Genomic DNA, 21998 nt, shown 5'->3' with positions numbered 1-21998 from the left:
TAAACCTGAAATGAAAATCAGAGCAGTAGATAATAAAAGTAAAGTTTGCCTGGGGCGTGGGGAGGGGAAGACAAGTGAAGCCTTTTCCTGATTTGCGGAACCTCCAAAAGTAAAAATGCCGGGGAAGTTGGGATGTGTTCTCCAAGGGTGAGTTCATTTGGAGTCAGCACAGTGAGACCTGCAGTGGGGCAAGCTGAGGGGTCTTCCTTGAGGGGTCTTCCTTGGGTGTTCTAAGAGCCAGACGCAGTGCTGTCCCAAAGGGACCAGAGAACTTCAGAAAAGTTTCTTTTCTTTTTCTCCATGCCGGCAAAGCCCACCATCGAGCTTTTGAGTCAGCAGCGAAGCAGGCTGATGTCTGAACCCCGTGACCCCACTGTGAACCCGCACTCTGGCGGTGGCGTCCCGTGCCAGCCGTGGGTTCTTGGCTGCTCGCCGTGGCCAGGCTCTTGGCCAAGGCCTCATGTGGAAGCTCAGGAGACAGCTGCCCAGGCCCCACCTAGGTTGTGAAGTGGGAGTCGGGATCCAGACCCTGCCCAGGCTGCCCCGTGCCCTGCACTGCCTGCCTCCCCCAGGAGGGTGGGCAGGTTTGCAGGCTTGTTTTCCAGGGAGTAGCACTTTGGGATTTGTGTTTTTAAAGAGAATTCTGCAAGTGAGGAGGGCTGAGCAGCTTCAAGAGAGACCACAGGGAAGGTAGGCGCAGAGCTGGGGACCGTGAGAGCCAGGGCCTTGAGAAGACACAGACACGCATGTTAGGACAGGCCTGCTTTTCTGGAAAGCTCCCTGAGCGGGGAGAGTGGCAGCATCGGGAGGTGCTAGAATTGGCTGCCCTTCTACCAAACAGGCAAGCGAGTCGGAAGCCACGCAAGGCGGTCCCTCCGCCCACAGGGACCTGGAGACACACAGTGGGGGACAGGGGTGCAGGGGAGGCTCAGTGCCGCAGGAGGGAGGAGGAGAGGGTCTCGCCTTGGCACTGCTCTCCCGATGTGTGTGACACTGCTGCCTCAAGTGGCTGCAGGTTCTCAGGTCTCGCTGTGCCTGAGGATCCCCCCAGTGAAGTGGCCTAAAAATGGAAACACCTGGTCCTCCTTCCGAGATCCTGGGGTGGTGGGTGGAACGCACTCCCGGGAGCCCTGGAGTCAGGTGCGGGCCCCCGAGCACACCCCATGGCTCCCTCCCAGATCATGGTGGGGGTTTCCCTGTGCTCTGGGCGCCCCTGCACAGTTCTCACTTTGACACACTTCCCTTGCTGGTACATGTTTGTAAAACTTTCTAGCTCCAGTATAATACTGAAAAATACCCTTTGATTATTAAAAAAATAAAAAATTCCTGGATTCATTTTGAAAATGATTCTCTTCTTTTTTTGTTTTATAGGATACAAAATTATGGATAATAATGGAATATCTTGGTGGAGGCTCTGCACTAGATCTAGTAAGTATTATGCTGGATACAGAAGATACATATTGAGCCTTTTTCTCAGGAAACCTGGGTTTTAAAGAATCCGTTGCATGTATCCATTTCTTTTTCTTTCAAGTTGCATTAAAAAAGGAACCAAACTATTCCTTCAGTGTTTTTGCTTTTTAAATATCACTAAAAATTATCGGTCTACTTTATTTTTTATTTTTTATTTTTTTGAGATAGAGCCTTGCCCTGTTACCCAGGCTGGATTGCAGTGACACAATCTCAGCTCGCTGCTACCGCCACCTCCTGGGTGCAAGTGATTCTTGTGCCTCAGCCTCCCAAGTAACTGGGTCTACAGGTGCATGCCACTACACCTGGCCAATTTTGTGGTTTTGTTGTTGGGTGGTTATTTTATTTTATTTTACTTTTTTAATTTATTTATTTTATTTTATTTTATTTTATTTTATTTTATTTTATTTTGTTTTATTTTATTTTATTTTTTGGTAGAAATAGGGTTTTGCCACGGTGGCCAGGCTGGTCTTGAACTCCTGACCTCAAGTGATCCCCTTGTCTTGGCCTCCCAAAGTGAACCACTACACCCAGCCTATCCGTCTACTTTTGAAACCAGCTGTTTTGTTTCATGGGAAATCAATCCATTCATAGAAGGAAGCAAGGAAGGATCATGCCTGGAATTATCTCACCTAAGAACAGTTTGGTAGCTTATTTTCCAAAACAGGTTCTATTTACTTTTGTAGGGCTGTTATCTCACCATTGTTTCATATTTCGCATGACAACTTAGTTTCCAAAATAAGCATATAGTATTTTCATTTTGGAAGTAAGGAACGGTGTGATTATGGAGGTCGGATGTTGGATGTGGGAGCAGTGGCCGTGCCAAGGGGAACACACACTTCCCCGCTCCCAGGGCGTGCAGGTGGGGCTGGCCCACACTAGTGATGTCTCCTCTGAACTCTCCCAAGTGTCTTCTGTGGCCTCCAGTCCACAGGTAAGGTAGTGGAAGCCAGGCGGAGGGTGGCTGTACCGTCCTGGTCTGTGATTTGCTTGTGTAAAACATGGCTTCCTATTGGGTTTCGATGTAGTACTCACAGATAACCGGCATATGTCATGAGCACAGCTGAAGTCATCCTTGACGCACAGTAAATGCAAACGAATTCGCACAGCTGTTTAGCACTTGCTGTCTCATCCCTGCTGTGGTTATGCAGCGAAGACACTGTGATCACTCTTGCCCCACCTCTCCTGTAAGTGCAGGGCAATTAGGTGAGTGGTGATTTTCAAGATAGGCCAGATCTGTCATTGCAGTGTTAGAGGTTGGGTCCTGGATGATAGACAGCCATCAGGAGGACAGGGCTGTGGTTTCCACTGCAGTTGCAGGGAGAGCGGAAGGAAGCTGCGTTTTTTTTAGTGTAGTCTACACAGATGTGATTCATTAAGGAAAGAACACCCCTTTGAGAGGAAGCTTCTTAGGCCTGGTGCAGCGGCTCACGCTTACAGTCTCTTCACTTCTGGGAGGCTGAGGTGGGAGGATCACTTGAGCCCAGAAGTTCAGGACTGGCCTGGGACATATGGCAAAATCCCATCTCTACAAAAAATTTAATTCTAAAATAAAGAAGATGAAACTTCTTTCTCACAGTAATAGTAGCAATTGATAGTTTTTTTGGGGACGATAAACTTCTGAAACTGTGTATCTCCAGAATGCTAATGTACCCAATTTACATAATCAAATACTGTTATAAACCATAAAAATAATTGATAAAAATGGTATTAAAAAGGGAGATTTCAAGAAAAATTAATATGGTATAAAAATTATATTAAAAGGGGAAAAACAGCAATGTAGCGGGATTACTTTTACAACTTATTTTGGTTCCTTTGCATAAATATTCACATTACATAAAGAGCTTTTCATTTTTTCACTCTGTGGAAATACTACAGAAATGTGGAAAATTACCTCGTTTTATGTAATTAGATTTACTATTATCTTAAGTGAATTTCATTTGTAGCATATACGAAGTTGTTTACAGGGACTCTTTTTCCAACATTAAGGCCTTCAGAAGAGCAATTCCAGTAATGCTTTAGCGTGTTCATTTTTAATGGTATAATAATTTTATTTGATGATAACCTTCGAATTTCTTTGAATTGCAGTCGGTGAAGTTTTAGACATTACAGTTGGAAGGAGGGGGTAAAACTCTCCACTTAAAAATCCCAGATGGTATGAGACTTCCAGGAAACCATATTCGCTTCTGCTTCAGGAGTGCTGGTGACAAGGGACAGACATTCCCTTTTTTTTTTTTTTTTGAGACAGAGTCTCGCTGTGTCACCCAGGCTGGAGTGCCGTGGCGCGATCTCGGCTCACTGCAAGCTCCGCCTCCCGGGTTCACGCCATTCTCCTGCCTCAGCCTCCGAGTAGCTGGGACTACAGGCGCCTGCCACCACGCCCGGCTAGTTTTTTGTATTTTTAGTAGAGACGGGGTTTCACCGTGTTAGCCAGGATGGTCTCGATCTCCTGACCTCGTGATCCACCCGCCTCGGCCTCCCAAAGTGCTGGGATTACAGGCTTGAGCCACCGCGCCCGGCCAGACATTCCTTTTTGAATGTCCTTAATCGTCTCATTTAATTGGTGCTGGAATGGAGACCCTCAGGGTTGAGGGGTCCCAGCTAGCAGATAGCGCTGGGCCTTGACCCTTGCTCTGCCAGCTCAGAGCCTGTGGCCTCCCTTGACCCCACAGTGTCCTCTACCCACCTCTGATGTTGTCGTCTTTCTCCATTTTTACCCTTTTCTGTTGGCCTGCTCTCAGCCCCTCAAAGAGGCCACACTTTCTTGGGAAGGGGTGTTTTGGAGGTAGGCTGGGAGCTGTTGCAGTCTTTGCTGCTTTCCCACATCCACACCACCGGGCCCTCTCGAGGTGCAGGGGTCTGCTGGAGCTGAGGGGAACTGAAAGTCCATCCGGAATTTTACAGATGCATGGGGCACCCTGGAGAGGGGAAGTGACTTTGCCCCGAGTTAAAGATTGGGCGGCAGACAACATGGCATATACGTAAATCTCAGGCTCCACATTTTGGAGCGAAGGACGAAGCAGAGAGGCTTTATGACTTGAAGGCTGGGATGAGTCCAGGTCTGCTTGGGTGGCTTGCTGAGACGTCACCCGTGGACGTCTGCTGTCGGGCATGGGCGTCCCTCAGCTGGCAGGGGATGCGTCCTTTAGCAGCTACCTTTTCTGTTCTCCGGGTGCTTTTTAGCTTTTAAAAAATGCAAATTTGGGATCTCATGTGGAGAATAGAGACAGTATTATTAAGAGCCATGAATATAAAATAGGTACACATTTTATTTTGAATGCACATATTTGAGTGTGCTCAGTCTGTTGATTTAAAAAAATTTAAAATAAAATGGTAAATGGAAATTAGTGTTTATATGATCCTAAGGCCACCGGGCTCTTGGAATATAACTTGAAAACTACTTATGTCAGTCATCTCTCTAGTTCCAGCCGCCTTGCCTGTAGGGTGCCCCGACTTAGAGAGTAAGTAGTATCACACAGTCCAAGACACCCTAACTTACAGTGCAGTCCATCTTTGTAGCCTAGTGAGGGAAATCATTTTTCATTCAGCATAGACTTGTGTGCCTCCTGTGTCTCAGCAGCTGCTCTGGCCGTTGGGGGTTATTGCGGTGGACACAGCAGTGTAAAAAGTCTTGTTCTGTTGGTGAGGTTGGTCAGTTACACCGTTTGTTAGAAGGTTCCTTCCTACAAGGAAAACAGTGCAGGCGGGGGAGGTGAATGGGGGAGCTGGAGTGAGGATGAGCCACAGAGGGCCTGAGACCAGGAGGTTTTCGCTGGTTAAAAGATCAGCTAGCGTTGCCAGAGAATCCGAGGGACAACCTTGGAATCTAATTACAAAGGGACTGTGCTGCATAAACCAGTCACTTAGGCAGAGGTGTTTGACAGACTTAAAAAATGAGTCCACAACATGGGTTTTAAGAAATGAGATGGCATATTCATTAATGTTTAGGCCAAGCTGCCATCCTACTAGCTCTAACACATTGTCTCACAAAAGGTAGAAATTCATTTCTCCCCTGCACGTGGGGCCAGTGGCTCTGACCCACACTGTCACGGTCTGTGCTGGTGGGTGGCTCCACCATCTGGAGCCCCAGGCTTCCCTTGGTCTTCAGCCATTGTCCTCTCTCGCTGCCAGTGCTTCAGGGCCAAGACCAAGCAGGGGCACGGGGCACGTTTGCTCCTGTCTGTCCCGCTGGCAAGGTCTTAGTTGTGTGACCACAGGCTGCTGCTTAGAGTCTGGGAAATGTGGTCTCTTGTCGTGGCTGTGTGCCCAGCTGATGGTCCCTATTACAGAGCTTCGAAGCAGGGGAGGACAGACACGGGGAGGGGAAGTTAGAAGTCACCCAGCGGTGGAATGTAGTCTAGGTTTTTTTCCTGGGTCCTATTTGAAGAGTCTGCAAGTGCCTGAATGATGGAGAGCATGGTCACGATGGTGAACGCCAGCCGATGACTTGGAGAGCTTGGCCTGGTCCGAGCTGCTTATGAGGCACTCTGGGGTAGACAACAGCTAAATACCCTTTATAGTGGATTTTGATGCAGGAAGGATTTCTCCCCAAATAAAGGAGAGTTTTATCTCTTTTTCTCCTCTTCCTCCTCTTTCCCCATGGGCATATGAGTCAATGTTGGATGGTGTTCAGGGCAGATTTAAAGGGCAGAACCATGCAGATAGTCATCACAGAGCCAGCCCTTAATTATCCAGGGGAGGATTTTCCATGAGTGTTCCTCACCTCTTCTTCTTAGCGCCCTTTGGGGATGACAGCCGGCCGCTCTGCCATTGCTTTCAGGAGACTTGGTAATGGAAGGGAGGGTGGTTAAGTCCAGGTCTAGCCACAGGTTATTGATCGCTGGCTTGGGCATAGACTTGGTGAAGAAGGAGATGGGAGATGGGACCCAACTCTAGTGTGACTTTTGGTTTGTTTTTTTTTTTTTTTTTTTTTGTTCTTTTTGAGATGGAATCTTGGTCTGTCACCCTGGCTGGAGTGCAATGGTGTGATCTTGGCTCATTGCAACCTCCGCCTCCTGGGTTCAAGCGATTGTCCTGCCTGATCCTCCCAAGTAGCTGGGATTACAAGCATGTGCCACCAAGCCCGGCTAATTTTTCTGTATTTTTAGTAGAGATGGGGTTTCACCATGTTGGCTAGGCTGGTCTCGAACTCCCCACCTCAGGTGATCCACCCTCCTCGGCCTCCCAAAGTGCTGGGATTACAGGCGTGAGCCAGCGCACCTGGCCTCTCACATGACTTTGATCTTTGGTCGAGTGGATTCTCCTGCACTTCAGGGTTGGGAACAAAAGCAAACACTCCTCCGTCTTACCCTCCTCCCCACGTTCCACCCAGGTGATGAGAAGAGTCTGTGTTCCTCATTTTGAAAATCAAAATTTCTATATTCTATGAACACCGAAAAATAGATGTGGAGAAAACAGACTTACCACAAGGCAGGGTTTTCCAGATGGTGTTCTTTAGAAGAGTAGTTTCGATATGCATTTCTTGTAAAAAAAGACTTTTGGTCAGTTAACTGGGAAAAACTATGTTCTGGGGAGCAGAGTCTGTGCCATAATGTCTTAGTCTGAGGTAACTTTTGGACAATATCTTAATTGGAATTTGGGACAGTTCCTGGCAGGCGATGGACACGGGCATTTTGACCTTCTCCGAGCATATGCGTGAGGTCAAATTCAAAGCGACAAGTGCATTCTCTGCGCCTGGGTCCTGAGTGGAGAAGGCCGGGGTGGCTGGATTCCAGCTGGGTCTACTGCCAGGCAGGCCAGAGTCGCATCGAGGCCAGTGTGTGGGGAGAGGCCACCTCTGAGAGTGGCCCTGACCCTGGGATTGCTGTGTAGACCGGGGCGGGCCTGCAAGCCAAGGCAGCACAGCTCACCCATGAGCCGGAAAGCAGCGCCAGGTGTGAGTCAGGCTGTGGTTTCGGTGACAAGGGCTGTCTTGGTTGCCCCCATCCTGCGCCCCACAAGCCCTTCCGGATGTTGAACAGGATGTCCCGGTGAAGGAGCTGAGATATGCAAGGGGGACTATCGGGGTCTGTCCCTGATAGTCTGAGTCTGTCCCTGCACGCCTGAGTCAGACGCTTCCCGCAGAGGAGCACCCTAGTTTTCATCCCCTTTGGCTTAAAGCACGTAACTTATCTTTTTAAAACTAAGTGAAAGGCCCCAGATTGTGTCTTCCCGTTGGCTAAAATGTGTGGGTGTGGGCTTTGAAGACATTCACTGTCACGCCTGAAAACCAAGAATGGGGGACCATGATTCGGAGGAACCTGCCTGTATTGACATCTGCCCTCTGTCCGGCTCCGTTTCTGTGGTTCCGGGGAGCGTCGGTGGCTTTGCTGCTGTCGTCCGTGGAATTACTGTTTTTGACTGACTGCCCCACTCTGCAGGGGGCGGGGGCGGGGCTTCCCATCTGGTTTGAAGTGAGCCTGTTACCCTGGTTTTCCTTTCCTTTTAAATGGAGATGTGGATACCTGACATTTCTTCCTTTCGTCTTGTACAGTTGTGGATATAAAGGAGTCAGTAGGAACAATTAGTTTGAGTTTCTGAGAATAAAAGCTTTCAGAGGTAATTATTACCTCAGGGATAATATAATAATTATTTTTATTATATAATATCGATTATATAACAAATCCCAAACTATTAGGATTTAAGCTGTTTCAGCTGCATTCCCCCAAGTTGGGGAGCTTTAACTGCGGATTTAAAAAATTTCTAGTACAAGGTTATCCTCAGAGGCGCCGGGCTCCTAGGCCTTTGTTCCTAGGTGTTTTTGGATCCCAGGGGTGAGCCTTCTGATAAGGGAACCACATATGTTGGGACAGATCCTGGCTGCTCTGTGAGTCTCTGGCTGTTTGTTTCCTGGAGTGAAATCCCCAGCCTGTGCCCCGCCCCTGCCATGGCCGGTGGGGCGTCGTGTGGTCAGCTGCAGGCGCAGGCGGGGCCGCGGGCTTCCTCATTGGCTCCGCTTTGCTTCATTCAGCAAAGCCGTTTTCTTGGGCTCTTTGTTTTTTTAAGTGTCTGTCAGTGGACTGTAATTGTTAGGGCAAAATCCTGTGTTTTAAGTGAAGAAGATTTCAGGTTTTAATTACCCTTGTCCATTAACATGGATAGTGTTTCTGTTTTATCTCAAACTGTTCATAAGATAATCATTTAAGTAACTTTAAGAATTTTTTTCTCTTCTTAGTTAGAACCTGGCCCGTTAGATGAAACCCAGATCGCTACTATATTAAGAGAAATACTGAAAGGACTTGATTATCTCCATTCCGAGAAGAAAATCCACAGAGACATTAAAGGTAAGAGGACGTCTGTTTTCATTCCTTTGAAATAGTGAAGGCGGTGGTGGGGTTGCACTGAAGCCTTCTCAAGGGAAGGTGCTGGCACCCATTTGTCGTGCACGTTTGCCTTGCCTGGGCTGGGCTGGCTTTGAGGGGGTCTGACAAAAAGTGTAGCCCCCAGTGCCTGTTCTCCCTGGGCTCAACACCTAGCCGGGGAGAAGACGCGCTCGTGGCAGTGCATGGAGTTGTAAGTCCCCGCCGCTCAGGGCCCCCTTGGCTTGCTTTTGCAGCGGCCAACGTCCTGCTGTCTGAGCACGGGGAGGTGAAGCTGGCGGACTTTGGCGTGGCCGGCCAGCTGACGGACACCCAGATCAAAAGGAACACTTTCGTGGGCACCCCATTCTGGATGGCACCCGAGGTCATCAAACAGTCGGCCTACGACTCGAAGGTGAGGGGAAGGTGAGGGTGGCGCTGTGCCTCACGGGGCCTGGAGGGCTCCCGCCTTTTGTTCTTTAGCCTGGTAGCTTTTGTAAGTTGGACCGAAGCTGGTACCTTGAGGTAGGTCATAAAGGTAATTCTTCAACCTTAGTTACAGTTTTCTCCTGTCTGCTGCTGTATCATTTAGTATCCTTTGCTGATCCAGCCCACCATGATCGAAGTTTTGAGCTCAGACCATGTGCGTTTGGTGGCGGTGGGGACACAGGACGCAGCGGGTTCAGAACGGGGTGGGAGGAAGAGAAGGGCCGCGGTGGTGAGGGGTGGAGGCGTGTGCGGCTGCAGAGGGCCTCCACCTGCTGTCTGGGCACAGCTGGGGGTTGAAGTGCAAGTGCATGGAATCTGCAGCCTTGAAGGGGCCTGTAGAGAAAGGGGCTCCCATAAGAGAAAGGGAGGGAGTCCACGGAAGTGTGAGAATGGAGGAAGAACAGTGCTTTGAGTGACTGCTGCAGGGTCTTCCTATTATTTTTAGTTCTCAGGATTCTCGTTCCCAGCCTGTCCTTGTCAACATGAGATGAGACCCTAACCCTTTCTTCCCACTGCTTTTACTTGTCCTGTGTTATGCGCTCCTAGTTTTTCTCATACTCTTTTTCTCTGTTGCCCTCCACTTTTGTGAACTCTGTTAGATGGGACAAAAAATCCCGGGACTTTGCCTCCTGGGGCTCTGGTTTAACTTCAGTTCCCACAGTCTGCTCTTCTTTGGACCCTGTACGCAGTTAAGAGGCCACATGATCCACGGAGAATTGGCTTTCCTGGACCCCAACTTTCTGAGCAAACATATGCTTAGACACACATACAGGCCGAACCTTGCTGCTGCTTTTAAATAGAAATCTTCCCAGTACCCGGTAGACTTCCCACCTTGTTAAACATGGTACAGGAAGCACCAGGTGACTTTCCCTGCAGCCCCAGGGTCACCGTTGCAAGCTATAGACTGTTAGAAAGTGTCCAGGTTGTAGCTCAAGTTGCAGGTGTGCCTGGTTCCACCATGGGAGGAGTGAGCCCATCTCACCGCTGTGTGGTAGTGGTGGCCACAACTTTTCTGAGCACTATGATGGCCTTGACAGCCATTGGCTGGTGAGTGACTAGTGGGTTCCCCCCGACCCCACCCCACCCCCCACGCAGCAGACCTGGCTGGTCTAGGGTGTGTGCCCTGCCTGGGAGTGTCTCTACCCCACATGGGAGGGATGCTGCTTTGGCTGCTTCTCATCTCCAGCTACCTTGGCTGTCGGCCCTTTTCCTGGGGTCATGTAATTTTAGGACTCAACCAGGAACTTATATGTTTAGTCCATTCTCTTTATTTTAAGCTGAGGCCCATTTATCAAAGTTGATCTGTGTAGATTTTGGTAAGGCTGAGACTGGAACCCATGTTTCTTAACTCATTGGATAACACCACCTTGATTATTCTCTTCTCGTTCTTTCTAGTAAATTAGCTGTGACTGAGGACTCTGATCTTAGATTTCCCTCCCTCCCTCCCTCCCTCCCTCCCTCCCTCCCTCTCTCCCTCCCTCCCTCCCTCCCTCCCTCTTTTCCTCTCTCCCTCCCTCCCTCCCTCTTTTCCTCCCTCCCTCTTTTCCTCCTTCCGTCCCTCCCTCCCTCTTTTCCTCTCTCCCTCCCTCCCTCCCTCTTTTCCTCTCTCCCTCCCTCCCTCCCTCTTTTCCTCTCTCCCTCCTTTCCTCCCTCCTTTCCTCTCCTTTCCTCCATCCCTCTTTTTCTCTCTCCTTTCCTCCCTCCCTCCCTCCCTCCTTTCCTCCCTTCCTCCCTCTCCCTCCTTCCTTCCTCTCCCTTCTTCCTTCCTCCCCTTCCTTCCTTCTCTCTCTCTTTTTCATTATTGTATTTATTTCATATTCTTTCATTTAACCCATTCTGTGTAGGCACATTTTTCTGGATTTCAGTAATACTGGAGTAGACAAGAACAAAAGTCTCTTCTCCTATATATCTTAAATTCATATGCAGGAGACTGACAGTAAACAGGAAGAATTAACAGCACTTTAGGAGCAAGCGTGCTGTGTTGTAGTCACCATTTTCAGGGATTTACCTGCCTTAGGTGAGAAATATCCCTAGAGAGTGGCGGGGCAGGAGGCGTGGGCACCTCAGTGTGGTGTGGGCAACTCAGCGTGCATTTCAGGGTGGGGCCCTGGTGAGATGGCGTTCTAGTTGAGATGCAAGCTGAGAGTTGTTTAAAAGAGTTTTGAAAGAATCAGTGCACAGCTCTAATTGGTGTTTTTAAAGAAAACTCCAGAATAAATATAACAGAAGAATGTTTAAAGTTTAAAGATTTAAAACTTATCTGAGGTTAAGAATGATGTGAACCCATAAGTCAAAGAGAGGTTGCCTGGTATCAAGCAAAATGAATGAATAGAGATTATTACATGTGTCAGAATCTTTTCCAGAGGAAAAAAGGTGTATTACAAACAAAAAATTAAGTGCCTTCAAAGGAAGAAAATCAAGCTGGTGCCATTCATCACGAATTCGTACTGAGCAACTGCACTGTGAATACAACTGTGAACAAGACAGCACGCTCCCTCCTCTCCTGAAGTAGAAGAGACAACCAGTAAGCAGTTTCAGATCGTGCACAGTGCCATGAAGAAAGGAGACGGGGCCATGTGGAGATCTTCCGTTTTTGGTTCCACCATCACTGCTCACATGAGAACCTTTATTCAAGAGCTGTCCTGTCTGCCTGAGCCGTCCCCACCACCTTCCTCGAAGGGCAGGGCCTCCCTGGGCGTTTGCTGGAGGCAGTGTGAGGACATCACAGCTTGGCTGCCTTCTTCCCCGAGCTCTTTCAACATCAGGAGGCTCTGGCCAGGTGTGGTGGCTCACAAGTGCCTGTAATCCCAGCACTTTGGGAAGCTGAGGATGGGAGTTTGAGACCAGCCTGGCTAACATGGTGAAACCCCGTTTCTACTAAAAATACTAAAATTAGCCAGGCGTGGTGGCGTATGCCTGTAGTCTCAGCTACTTGGGAGGCTGAGACAGGACAATCGCTTGAACCCAGGAGGCAGAGGTTGCAGTGAGCCGAGATTGTGCCACTGCAGTCCAGCCTGAACGACAGAGCAAGAGCCTGTCTCAAGAAAAAGAAAAAGACCCGGCCGGATGCGGTGGCTCAAGCCTGTAATCCCAGCACTTTGGGAGGCCGAGATGGGCGGATCATGAGGTCAGGAGATCGAGACCATCCTGGCTAACACGGTGAAACCCCGTCTCTACTAAAAAATACAAAAAACTGACCGAGCGAGGTGGCAGGCGTCTGTAGTCGCAGCTACTCGGGAGGCTGAGACAGGAGAATGGCGTAAACCTGGGAGGCGGAGCTTGCAGTGAGCTGAGATCCGGCCACAGCACTCCAGCCTGGGTGACAGAGCGAGACTCCGTCTCAAAAAAAAAAAAAAAAAAACCATCAGGAGGCTCTGATCTGACCAGTAGGTGTTATAGTGTTGGGGGTGGATTAGAGTATGGTCTCCCACTTCTGGCGAGTGCACACTTGGTTGGGAAGGGGATAGTATGAGAAAATGTGTCACATTTTTGGTCTGTTTTTACCTTTACTGTGACTTGTGTCAGAAGTTATTTCACTTGCTTGGATCCTCCCCAACAACTCTGAACTGGAAATCATGAGCAGACTCTTAGGTTGATGTGGAATTGACTTTCCAGGTTTGTTGACCCGGGAGGCGTGTGGTGAGGGCCGATGAGGGTCACATCTGTGTCCAAGTCTCAAAAGTTATCAGAAGCGGGGTTTCACGCTGGGGCCTTAGGGCTGAGATTTCCTTCGTTTCCCACTGGGTATGGCTCTGGACTGGCAGCTCTTGTTGCAAGCAGGGCCTGATAAGGGTGCTCTTCCAGGCCACCCCATGTGTGTCCCTCTAGTGGTTGACTTGCCTGCTGGGCAGCCAGTGCTCTTTGGGGTACACTGGTGGCTGCTCTGGTCTCACAGCTCACTCAGCTGCTTCCCAGCTTTCCCTCCATTCTCTCTTACATGACTCGTAGACATTTCCCCTCCTAGACTGCACTGCATGTAAGGAAAGACCTTCCAGCCATTGGGGACAGGGTTCGGTATGGTAGTTATGAAGGCACGTGCCCAGGTCACACCTAGGTTCACAAGCTGATTGTCAAAGGAAGGGTGGGTTGGGAGAAGTGATGAACTTCACCTGCCTCACTAGCTTCTTCATCTCACTGAACTAAAGGGAATACAAACCTCTGTTTCTTGTATATGTTTAGATCCTGTTTGGAGCCTTTTTGAGCATTGTCACCTCTGGCACTACCTGTGCCCTGTTGTCTGGGCTGCTCAGGTGTTGCTGAATGTGTTTGCATACAAAGGGCATCTTATGTCAATCCCAGTTCTTAACCTAAGCATGATATTACGAAGTCCTGATTGTCCATATGTTGTAAGAACCTTCATTACTAATGTTTTAAGGTGATTTGAGGAAGTTTGGTTTGTTTGAAGGAGTCCCCATCCTTTGGAGATGGTGCCAAGGGACATAACTCTGCTCACTGCAAAGAAGCCTCCGGTTTCAACACTAGAGAAAGGTCTTGGACTGAAGAACTGTCATCTCCCTTTTTCCTTGTAAGATTATTATGATGGTATGTCAGTGAATGGATGGCACTTGGTTTGCAGTGTAACCATGGTGAAAAGTGGAAACTGGTGATGCATTGATGGAAAAAAATAGCATTGTTGAAGATGGGTGAAGGCGTGGTCGGATGAGCCGATGCGCTGCGAGAACCCAGGCAGCCAGCCTGTCTACCGCACTGCACACCAGCCCTTCCTGTCACTGGATGCTGAGCCCATGGCCTCCCTGCTTCTTCCTGCGGATCAGGAATTGCCCACAGGCCTGGCTGGGAGGAGGAGCCCTGAGGGCCCGGGAAGAGTGTGGATCAGGAGACAGCAGGCTTTATTTTCGCATGTAGTAATGTTGGGCCACTTTGGTCAACCACGTGTTACTCTTAATGGTCATAGATATCACGTATGCCTGTAGATGCCAGTTACGGGTGTGTTCCTAAAGATTGCATCTGCTTCAGTAATAAGCTTATATCAAATCAGATTGTGTTTTGATTAGTTACAGCTGTGACTTAGGGTTATCTGTGGTTTTCTTCTTGATTGTAGAGTTGATTGGTTTCTTCTAGAATTATTTTATCTATATAATTTAAACAATATCGCTTAGATTGTACCTTGAGACGTGTAGCCAGCGTACTTTCTTTGACACAATATTGTGAAGATGTAGGATGCTGTTGCATAGAGCCCTGCCTCTCTTGATGTGGAGGAGAGTCCCAGAGAACTCAGGGTGCTCACTCAGGAGTGCGCCCCAGGAGAAGATTTGTTCGCAGTTAATATGTGCATTTGCAGCTTTTGACTGGAGCTTATATTAGAAACCACTGTTTGTTTTCTCTGTCAGCAGTGTCTTAATGTCTCATTTCATATCTTTCCCAAATGGCCCCACACGGGTCTCTCCTTCCACCTCATTTTAATTGCTTTGGAAGGTGACTGCCTGTTCCCCACATAACGTTTACTTTAAAACTCAGACATGGGCTGGGCACAGTGGCTCACGCCTGTAATCCCAGCACTTTGGGAGGCCCTGGTGGGAGGATAGCTTGAGGCCAGGAGTTCAACACCAAGCTGGGCCATAAAGCAAGACCTCCCCCCACCCCACCTGCGACTCCTGCCTCTACAAGAAATTTAAAAATTAGCTGGGCATGGTGGTGTGCCCTGTAGTCCCAGCTATCTAGGAGGCTGAGGTGGGAGGATGGCTTGAGCCAAGGAGGTCAAGGCTCCAGCCTGGGTGACAGATGAGTCCCCCTCCCACCCCCCAAAAAACCCTCAGACACAAGTTCTTCATGTGCTGTGGTTTTTCCTGGAAGCCGGGATAGACAGACTCAGTTAGACGTGAGCGCCTCCGTCAGCACACTGTAGGACACGTCGCGCTTCATTAAGTTAACGTGCGCGAGCAGCTTAACCGTTCTTCTGAGGGTGAACGTAAGTAATGCTGCTGTTGAAGATTTTGGGCAGCATATACCATTTTCCAAATTTAAAATGTAGTGTAGATGCCTAAAAGTCGAAGTAATTGGTTTTAACAAGTTTGGATATTTTTGTGGCTTTCGATTTGTATGCCAAATTGCTTGCCATTGATTCAAGTGCCAGTCCAGGTTTCCAAATTAGTCATAGTTAGATGTCTGGCGGGAGAGCCAGCAGGCAGGAAGACCATGTGGGAGCCCCCTACAGAAGTCCTGGGGAGAAGAGATCGCTTTAGACTAATCCAAAGTTAGGAGGGGTGGAGGGGACACAGGGTGCTGAGAGCCCAGGAACCATATACCCTGGGTTGCGACTGGATTTAGGAGGATCCAAAGAGGGGATCCTAAGGAGCTGGGTGACCCTCGTGCCCCTGGCATGGCTGCCTGGGAGGATGCCCCCCACCCCACGTTTTTTTTCTTTTGATACAGAGTCTCGCTCTGTTACCCAGACTAACTATCTTGCTCCCTGCAACTTCGTCCTCCCAGGTTCAAATGATTCTCCTGCCTCAGCCTCCCGAGTAGCTGGGACTACAGGTGTGGGCCATGGCGCCCAGCCAGTTTTTGTATTTTTAGTAGAGATGGGGTTTCGCCATGTTGGCCGGGCTGGTCTCGAACTCTGCCTGCCTTGGGCTCCCAAAGTGGTGGGATTACAGGCGTGAGCCACTGTGCCCGGCCCGCATGTTTGTTCTTGATGGTGCGGTACTGGCTGCCTTCCTTGGAAGCCGGGAGGGTGATATGTGGGTTGTGTTCAGATGGGGCTGGCAGAGGTTTTCTCAGTGAACTTCCCCGTGGTACACAGTGGCGTGCAGAAGCAGGCGTTCGCTCCTCGGTGCTGGCTGCTGCCTGCTTATTGTCTGCCCCTGAACCTGAAAGCAAGTCCTTGGGCCTGAGTGAAATCAAGGCAAGTGCATCACCGACGTAGTCAGCAGAGACCGGCCTCTGCCGAGGCCTGCCTGCCAGTCACCGAGTACATTTAGCTAGTGGAGAGATGCTTGGAGATCTGGAGGTGCATCCGTCAGAGATCATGTTCAGTAGCACAATAGAGTGACCGTAGTTAATAATTTACTGTGTTTCAAATTAGCCAGAAGAGAAGATTCGGAATAACCCAACACAAAGGAATGATCTGTGTTTGAGGTGAGAGGTATCCCAGCTACCCAGATTTGATTGTTACACACTGTATACTTATACCAGAATATCACATGTACTGCCAAAATTATGTGCCCTTAAAAATGAGAAGGCTCTGGGTCTGTATGGCCAGGAGACAGCATGCTTTGAAAATAGCAGTAGCGGTAACGAAATCTGAGAGGCCTGGGGGAAGCCGACAGATGTGGAATCACACAAACTTGAGAGCCACCTGTTGGTGTGGAAGAACCGCTGCTGCACGAGAGTCACGATAGCCACCTCTGTTCTTGCCTTTCCCCTGCTCCATCCTCCCTCCTTGTGTCTGCTCACTCCTGTCCTCCTGCCGCTGCCACAGTTCTGGGTGCTCACCCACCCTGTGCTCCCGTGCACCTGCTTCCCCTCTCTTAGGGGCAAGAGACTGGGATCAGTTGCATTTCTGCTGATTTTTAAGATAACGCAATGCAAAATAAAGCAAAGAGTCCAAGTTGTAGAGGGAAGGAAATTAGTATTACTTCTAACATCAGCTCTCCTGGGCTGACCCCTTCAGCATAAGATTTAGTAGAAAGAATTTAGAATAAGACTTGCTGGCAGCTTTTCATCTTCACTGAGAATAAGGAAATAGAATATGCTGTAGGCATCATTCCCATGGACCGCTGGGCTCGGGGGCTTCCAGTAGGGATTTCTGGTACTCACTAAGGCTGCAGGAACATGGTAAGTGTGTCCTCTGGATAGTTACAGCGCCCTGCAGCCACCACAACGATGCTTCAGCCTGTGCATTTCCTTGCTATAGAGTGAGTATGAGAGATGTGTTCGATTCTCACTGAAGTTCTTGGAATAATGATGGATTACATGCACAGTGAGAACAGCAGGAAAGCTGTGCCAGACTCAGGTGTGTTCTCTATGTCCCCAAGTCGTCTTTTGCCAGCCCGTATAGGACTATATCCTGCCTCATTGTTGGCTTCTGTCCTGTTTGGGGATTGGTATCACCCGCTGTCGAAGTCTCATGAGCTGCCAAGTTCCTCTTAAGACTGCCTGGCCCTTCTCATTGACATGACATGTTCCAGGAATTCATTCCTTTGCCTAACCGCTTGGTTGTGCCACAGGCCTGTGCTGGGCAGAAGGAGGTGGGGCAGCTGGACCTGAGATGTCCTGGTGGGGGCCACGTGGCTTCTGCAGATGTCTCCTCTAGGACATTTGGCAGAAAATGCAGGCACTAGAGAGACACGGTAAATGACACCAGGAAGAAACCACCAGACAAATTGCGAATTTGGGACCTGTTTCTTCTTTAAGTTGATGCCACTGGGGAGACTGGGGAGAGGACTGTTCTAGGTTGGAAGAGCCTTAGCGACCTGACAAAGTACCCCGGGGACTTTGGATCCTGATTCAGATAAACTGTTTTTGAACAGCTGAGAACATTTAATTATTCATGACATTAAGGAATTCGTGCTAATTTCAGGCACTGATAGGTAGTAAAAAAAACAAACAACAACAAAAAACGTATATTAGCACACTGAAGTACTCGGGGGGAAATGTCATGACAACTGATTGATTTTAAAATATACTCTGGGAACACATGGACAAAGCCTGTATGGCAAAATGTTAATAACCACTAAATTCATGCAATAGGTAGATGAGGATGCATTATATTAATATTTCTCAGTTCTTTGTATGTTTGAACATTTTCATAATAAACTTTTAAGTTCTGGGCCCCTTGTAAGGCACCTTGTATGGCCACCTCCTCCTCCTCTTCCACCCTCATTCTACAGACGAGGGAAACAAGGCTCAGAGGTTAGCTCTTTCATCTAACGTCACAGGACTTTGTAGAACTGGCATTTCAACCCGGGTCTCTTGAGACCAAGGTACCCACTTTCGACCTCACAGCTGTGCCCTGAGTTCTAAGCACTGCTGGAGGGGGTGACTCACGAGCGTACACCCACCCCTGACTCCTCTCTGCTCACCTCTCTTACCCGCCTGCTGGCTCCCGGGACTCCACGGGGAATGCCGAACGCATCCAGCAGGAGGCGTAGTAGGAGTGAATTGATAAGCCATCTCCATGTAGAGGCAGAAAACATTTGGCATATTACAGTTTCTAATGTTGTTGTCTCTTTTGAAATTATAGTGAGAGCTTATGTTTTTAAATATCAGTTAAAAATGCCTTTTTCAAAACCTCGGAAGTATTGAGACGTGTTACCATTTTCCCCCTAAATACTGTGTATTGGAATTGATTCCTGCTTGGTGTTTGTAAAGATGCTTTTCTTGTTGCAGGCAGACATCTGGTCCCTGGGCATAACAGCTATTGAACTTGCAAGAGGGGAACCACCTCATTCCGAGCTGCACCCCATGAAAGTTTTATTCCTCATTCCAAAGAACAACCCACCGACGTTGGAAGGAAACTACAGTAAACCCCTCAAGGAGTTTGTGGAGGCCTGTTTGAATAAGGAGCCGAGCTTTGTAAGTTCCCAGGGATCATCACATACCTCCTCATATGTGGCTTGACTCGGCTGAGATACATCCTGTTGGGATTGCTTTAATCACTTTTCAGCTGTCTTCCTGGTATTCATTTTTCTTTTCCTAAATAAGTATGATTGACTTCTTTGGTTTGCAAATACATTTTAATTTTTAAGTATTAAAAATCTCCTTCTTTTAGATTTCCACCATCTCATACTTCATTGAATCTGAAGAATATTCTCCCTAATATTAAATGTGGAATCATAAATGTTTAATATTTATAGAGGATCAGGCCGTAAACTGTTACACTGTTTTTAGTAATGGCAGAGGTTAGCTGGAAACAAATGGCTAAATATGTCTTTAAAGTAAATGTTTTCACTTTCCAGGTGGAGTGTGTTAGGAAACAAAAGATTAGGAAATATAACCAAGCCACCCTCTGCTTCCCCTGCCCCTCCCCCTTCCTACCTACTTTCTCTTTTTAGGTTTAATAGACGCTGGCAGAGCCGTACAGCAGTAACGACTGTGTGGCTTTGCCTCGTTTTCTGTCTGAATTAGGACGTTTCTTTGAAAGGGGTGTGTGTGTGTGTGTGTGTGTGTGTGTGTGTGTGTGTGTGTGTGTGTGTGTGTGTGTGTGTGTGTGTGTTGGTGTTAGCACGTGTGTGTGTGTGTGTGTGTTGGTGTTAGCACGTGTGTGTGTGTGTGTTGGTGTTAGCACGTGTGTGTGTGTGTGTGTTGGTGTTAGCACGTGTGTGTGTGTGTTGGTGTTAGCACGTGTGTGTGTGTGTGTTGGTGTTAGCACATGTGTGTGTGTGTGTGTGTGTGTGTTGGTGTTAGCACCATATGTCCTTGTTTTGTTTCGGAGTTTTCCAGCAGAGTTAGCTGAAGGCCAAACTGAGCCCCCCTTTTCTTAACTCTTGTGTAAAAACGGATCACGAGGTCAGGAGATCAAGACCATCCTGGCTAATATGGTGAAACCCCGTCTCTACTAAAAATACAAAAAACTAGCCGGGCGAGGTGGCGGGCGCCTGTAGTCCCAGCTACTCGGGAGGCTGAGGCAGGAGAATGGCGTAAACCCGGGAGGCGGAGCTTGCAGTGAGCTGAGATCCGGCCACTGCACTCCAGCCTGGGCGACAAAGCGAGACTCCGTCTCAAAAAAAAAAAAAAAAAAAAAAAAAAAAAATGAGTGGTTACTTTTACAAGAGCACCATGGTTGCCTAATATGCCAATTTTGGTAAAAGAATTACATGAGGAATGCAACATTTTCTAAGCACCTCTGGGGAGATGCAGGCTGAGACCACCACACCAGCATTTGATGACTACATCAGCATCTTGTGGTAGTGGGGCTTGTCCTGCACGCCACGATGCTCTGCATTTTATTACAAGATGATGTTTGTTGCAGCCACCATGCACCAGCACTGGTGGAGATACGTGCAGGCATGTCTTCCTTTACAAATCATGTGTCTAGTATGGGCTTATGCTCCAGCACACAGAGCTCCACCCCACAGCTACCGAGGAGCTGGCTGAGAGGCGAGACTACGAGCACCTCCGGGGTAGCTGGGGTTTCACCCTTGGGTGGACGGGGAGGGAGAATACTCAAGGGTGATCCAGGTTTCTCATGAGTTTGAATCTGAAAACGTGCTTGGCTTTTGTAGTCAAGCTTTTGTAATTTGGAGTGAGTGGGAACTCGGTTCGACTCGGTATTTGGGTGTTCCTGGTGTCTATTCCAATTTGGGCTGTGCTGGTTTCCTTGGGAAGCACATTCCCTGTCACTGTCGCCATCCTCAAGGCAGGCAGCTGACCAGGTGCTGAGCCCAGGGCATGGGTGAAGTCTTCAGCCCAATCACAAGGGAAGGGAGGGACCTGGGAAACAGCCCTTCTCAACTGGGAAAGTTGGTGATGCAGAGCGCCCAGCTGCTCTTTCAGCAGACAGGAGAAAGGGCATCTCCTGGCTCCTTTCCGGTTTCTTTGAGAGAATTCCAAATTGACATTTCTATTATATGGTTGGATGTGGCCAAACGTTAAAAAACTGGGTATAGTGGCTCAGGCCTGTAATCCTAGCTACCCAGGAGACTGAGGTAGGAGAATCGCTTGAACTGGGGAGGTGAGGTTGTAGTGAGCTGAGATCGCGCCACTGCACTCCAGCCTGGGCAACGAGCAAAACTCCATCTCAAAAAAAGTTAAAGCGACATAGAACATACATTCTGTCAGCTATTTGCCATAAAGTATTTCATAAGCTAGGAGATAAGGTCTCTTAAATGATCCCTGTGAAGCTCTGTGCAGAGGTTTCTGTGGAAATGCATTTATTAGGGACCTCCTTAGAAAGTCACTGCCCTGCCCACCATGGTACCTGGAGCCCAGGCGTAGGTCCTGAGCGCCTCGTCTTTGGGTGAGTCACAGTGAGAAGAGGTGCGGAGTAGAATCGCAGCCATCAGGTGTCAGTGTGGCGGGTTGACATTTTGAGGCAGAAGTCTGTCCTTTGGGGTGGGATCAAGAGCTTCATCTCATATTTTGTTGTTGTGTGTGTTTTTCCAGAGACCCACTGCTAAGGAGTTACTGAAGCACAAGTTTATACTACGCAATGCAAAGAAAACTTCCTACCTGACCGAGCTCATTGACAGGTACAAGAGATGGAAGGCCGAGCAGAGCCACGACGACTCGAGCTCCGAGGATTCAGACGCGTAAGTTGGCCCCTGAGCGACCCGAGCGTGTGTGTGGGAGGGACCCACTGGTCTTTGTCACTTGTTTGGTGTGGGTTTCGTTTTCTGTTGAGTTTTTTTTAGACAATCCAGGCTGGTGGCGGTTGCTGTGTTAGCCACATCCTGGGCCTGTTGGGGAGCTGAGCCTCTGGATGTTGCTGGTGGAAGTTCTACGAGTGAACTCTGTGGCAGAGCTGTGCGTAGGGAACTGGGCCTGGCTGTTTGATTCTGTTTTGTTTCGTTCGGTTCTGCTCTGTTTTGTTTTCCATTACACTTTCTGTTCTTAAAATCATGATCAGGTGAAACTGCTTTTCATGGATGTCTGAAAGGCCAGAAATGCACGTGTTTGTGATTCTCTGTTGTGTCTGGTAGAAGCTTCTGTACCAGCGGTGACTTTCTGAGAACTGCTGTCAAGTTCGGCATCTAGGAATTCCCTTGGCTGAAGAGGCGAAGCGGGGCTGGAGCCATTTGTGTGGCGAGGGCTGGGGAAGGCGGTCGGGTAGGCTTGTGTCTG

At 48.7% G+C, this 21998-nt stretch overlaps 1 protein-coding gene across 5 annotated transcripts in view; it reads left to right on the top strand.

Annotated features, from left to right (window-relative positions):
* STK24 (serine/threonine kinase 24) overlaps positions 1-21998 on the top strand; it is a 129454-nt gene that overhangs the window by 96437 nt on the left and 11019 nt on the right. For all 5 annotated transcript variants that reach the window (XM_065533415.1, XM_005586132.3, XM_074021303.1 and 2 more), the window contains exons 3-7: positions 1372-1428; positions 8642-8750; positions 9023-9180; positions 18606-18791; positions 21321-21466. In XM_065533415.1, the coding sequence (XP_065389487.1) occupies positions 1393-1428; positions 8642-8750; positions 9023-9180; positions 18606-18791; positions 21321-21466 (635 nt within the window). In that variant the 5' untranslated portion in view covers positions 1372-1392. The remainder of the gene's footprint in view (positions 1-1371; positions 1429-8641; positions 8751-9022; positions 9181-18605; positions 18792-21320; positions 21467-21998) is intronic.

This window comes from Macaca fascicularis, chromosome 17 (genome assembly GCF_037993035.2).
Source record: "Macaca fascicularis isolate 582-1 chromosome 17, T2T-MFA8v1.1".
Lineage (NCBI taxonomy): Eukaryota > Metazoa > Chordata > Mammalia > Primates > Cercopithecidae > Macaca > Macaca fascicularis.
The sequence above is the reverse complement of the archived record's forward strand: the minus strand, read 5'-3'. Positions and strand labels throughout refer to the sequence as shown.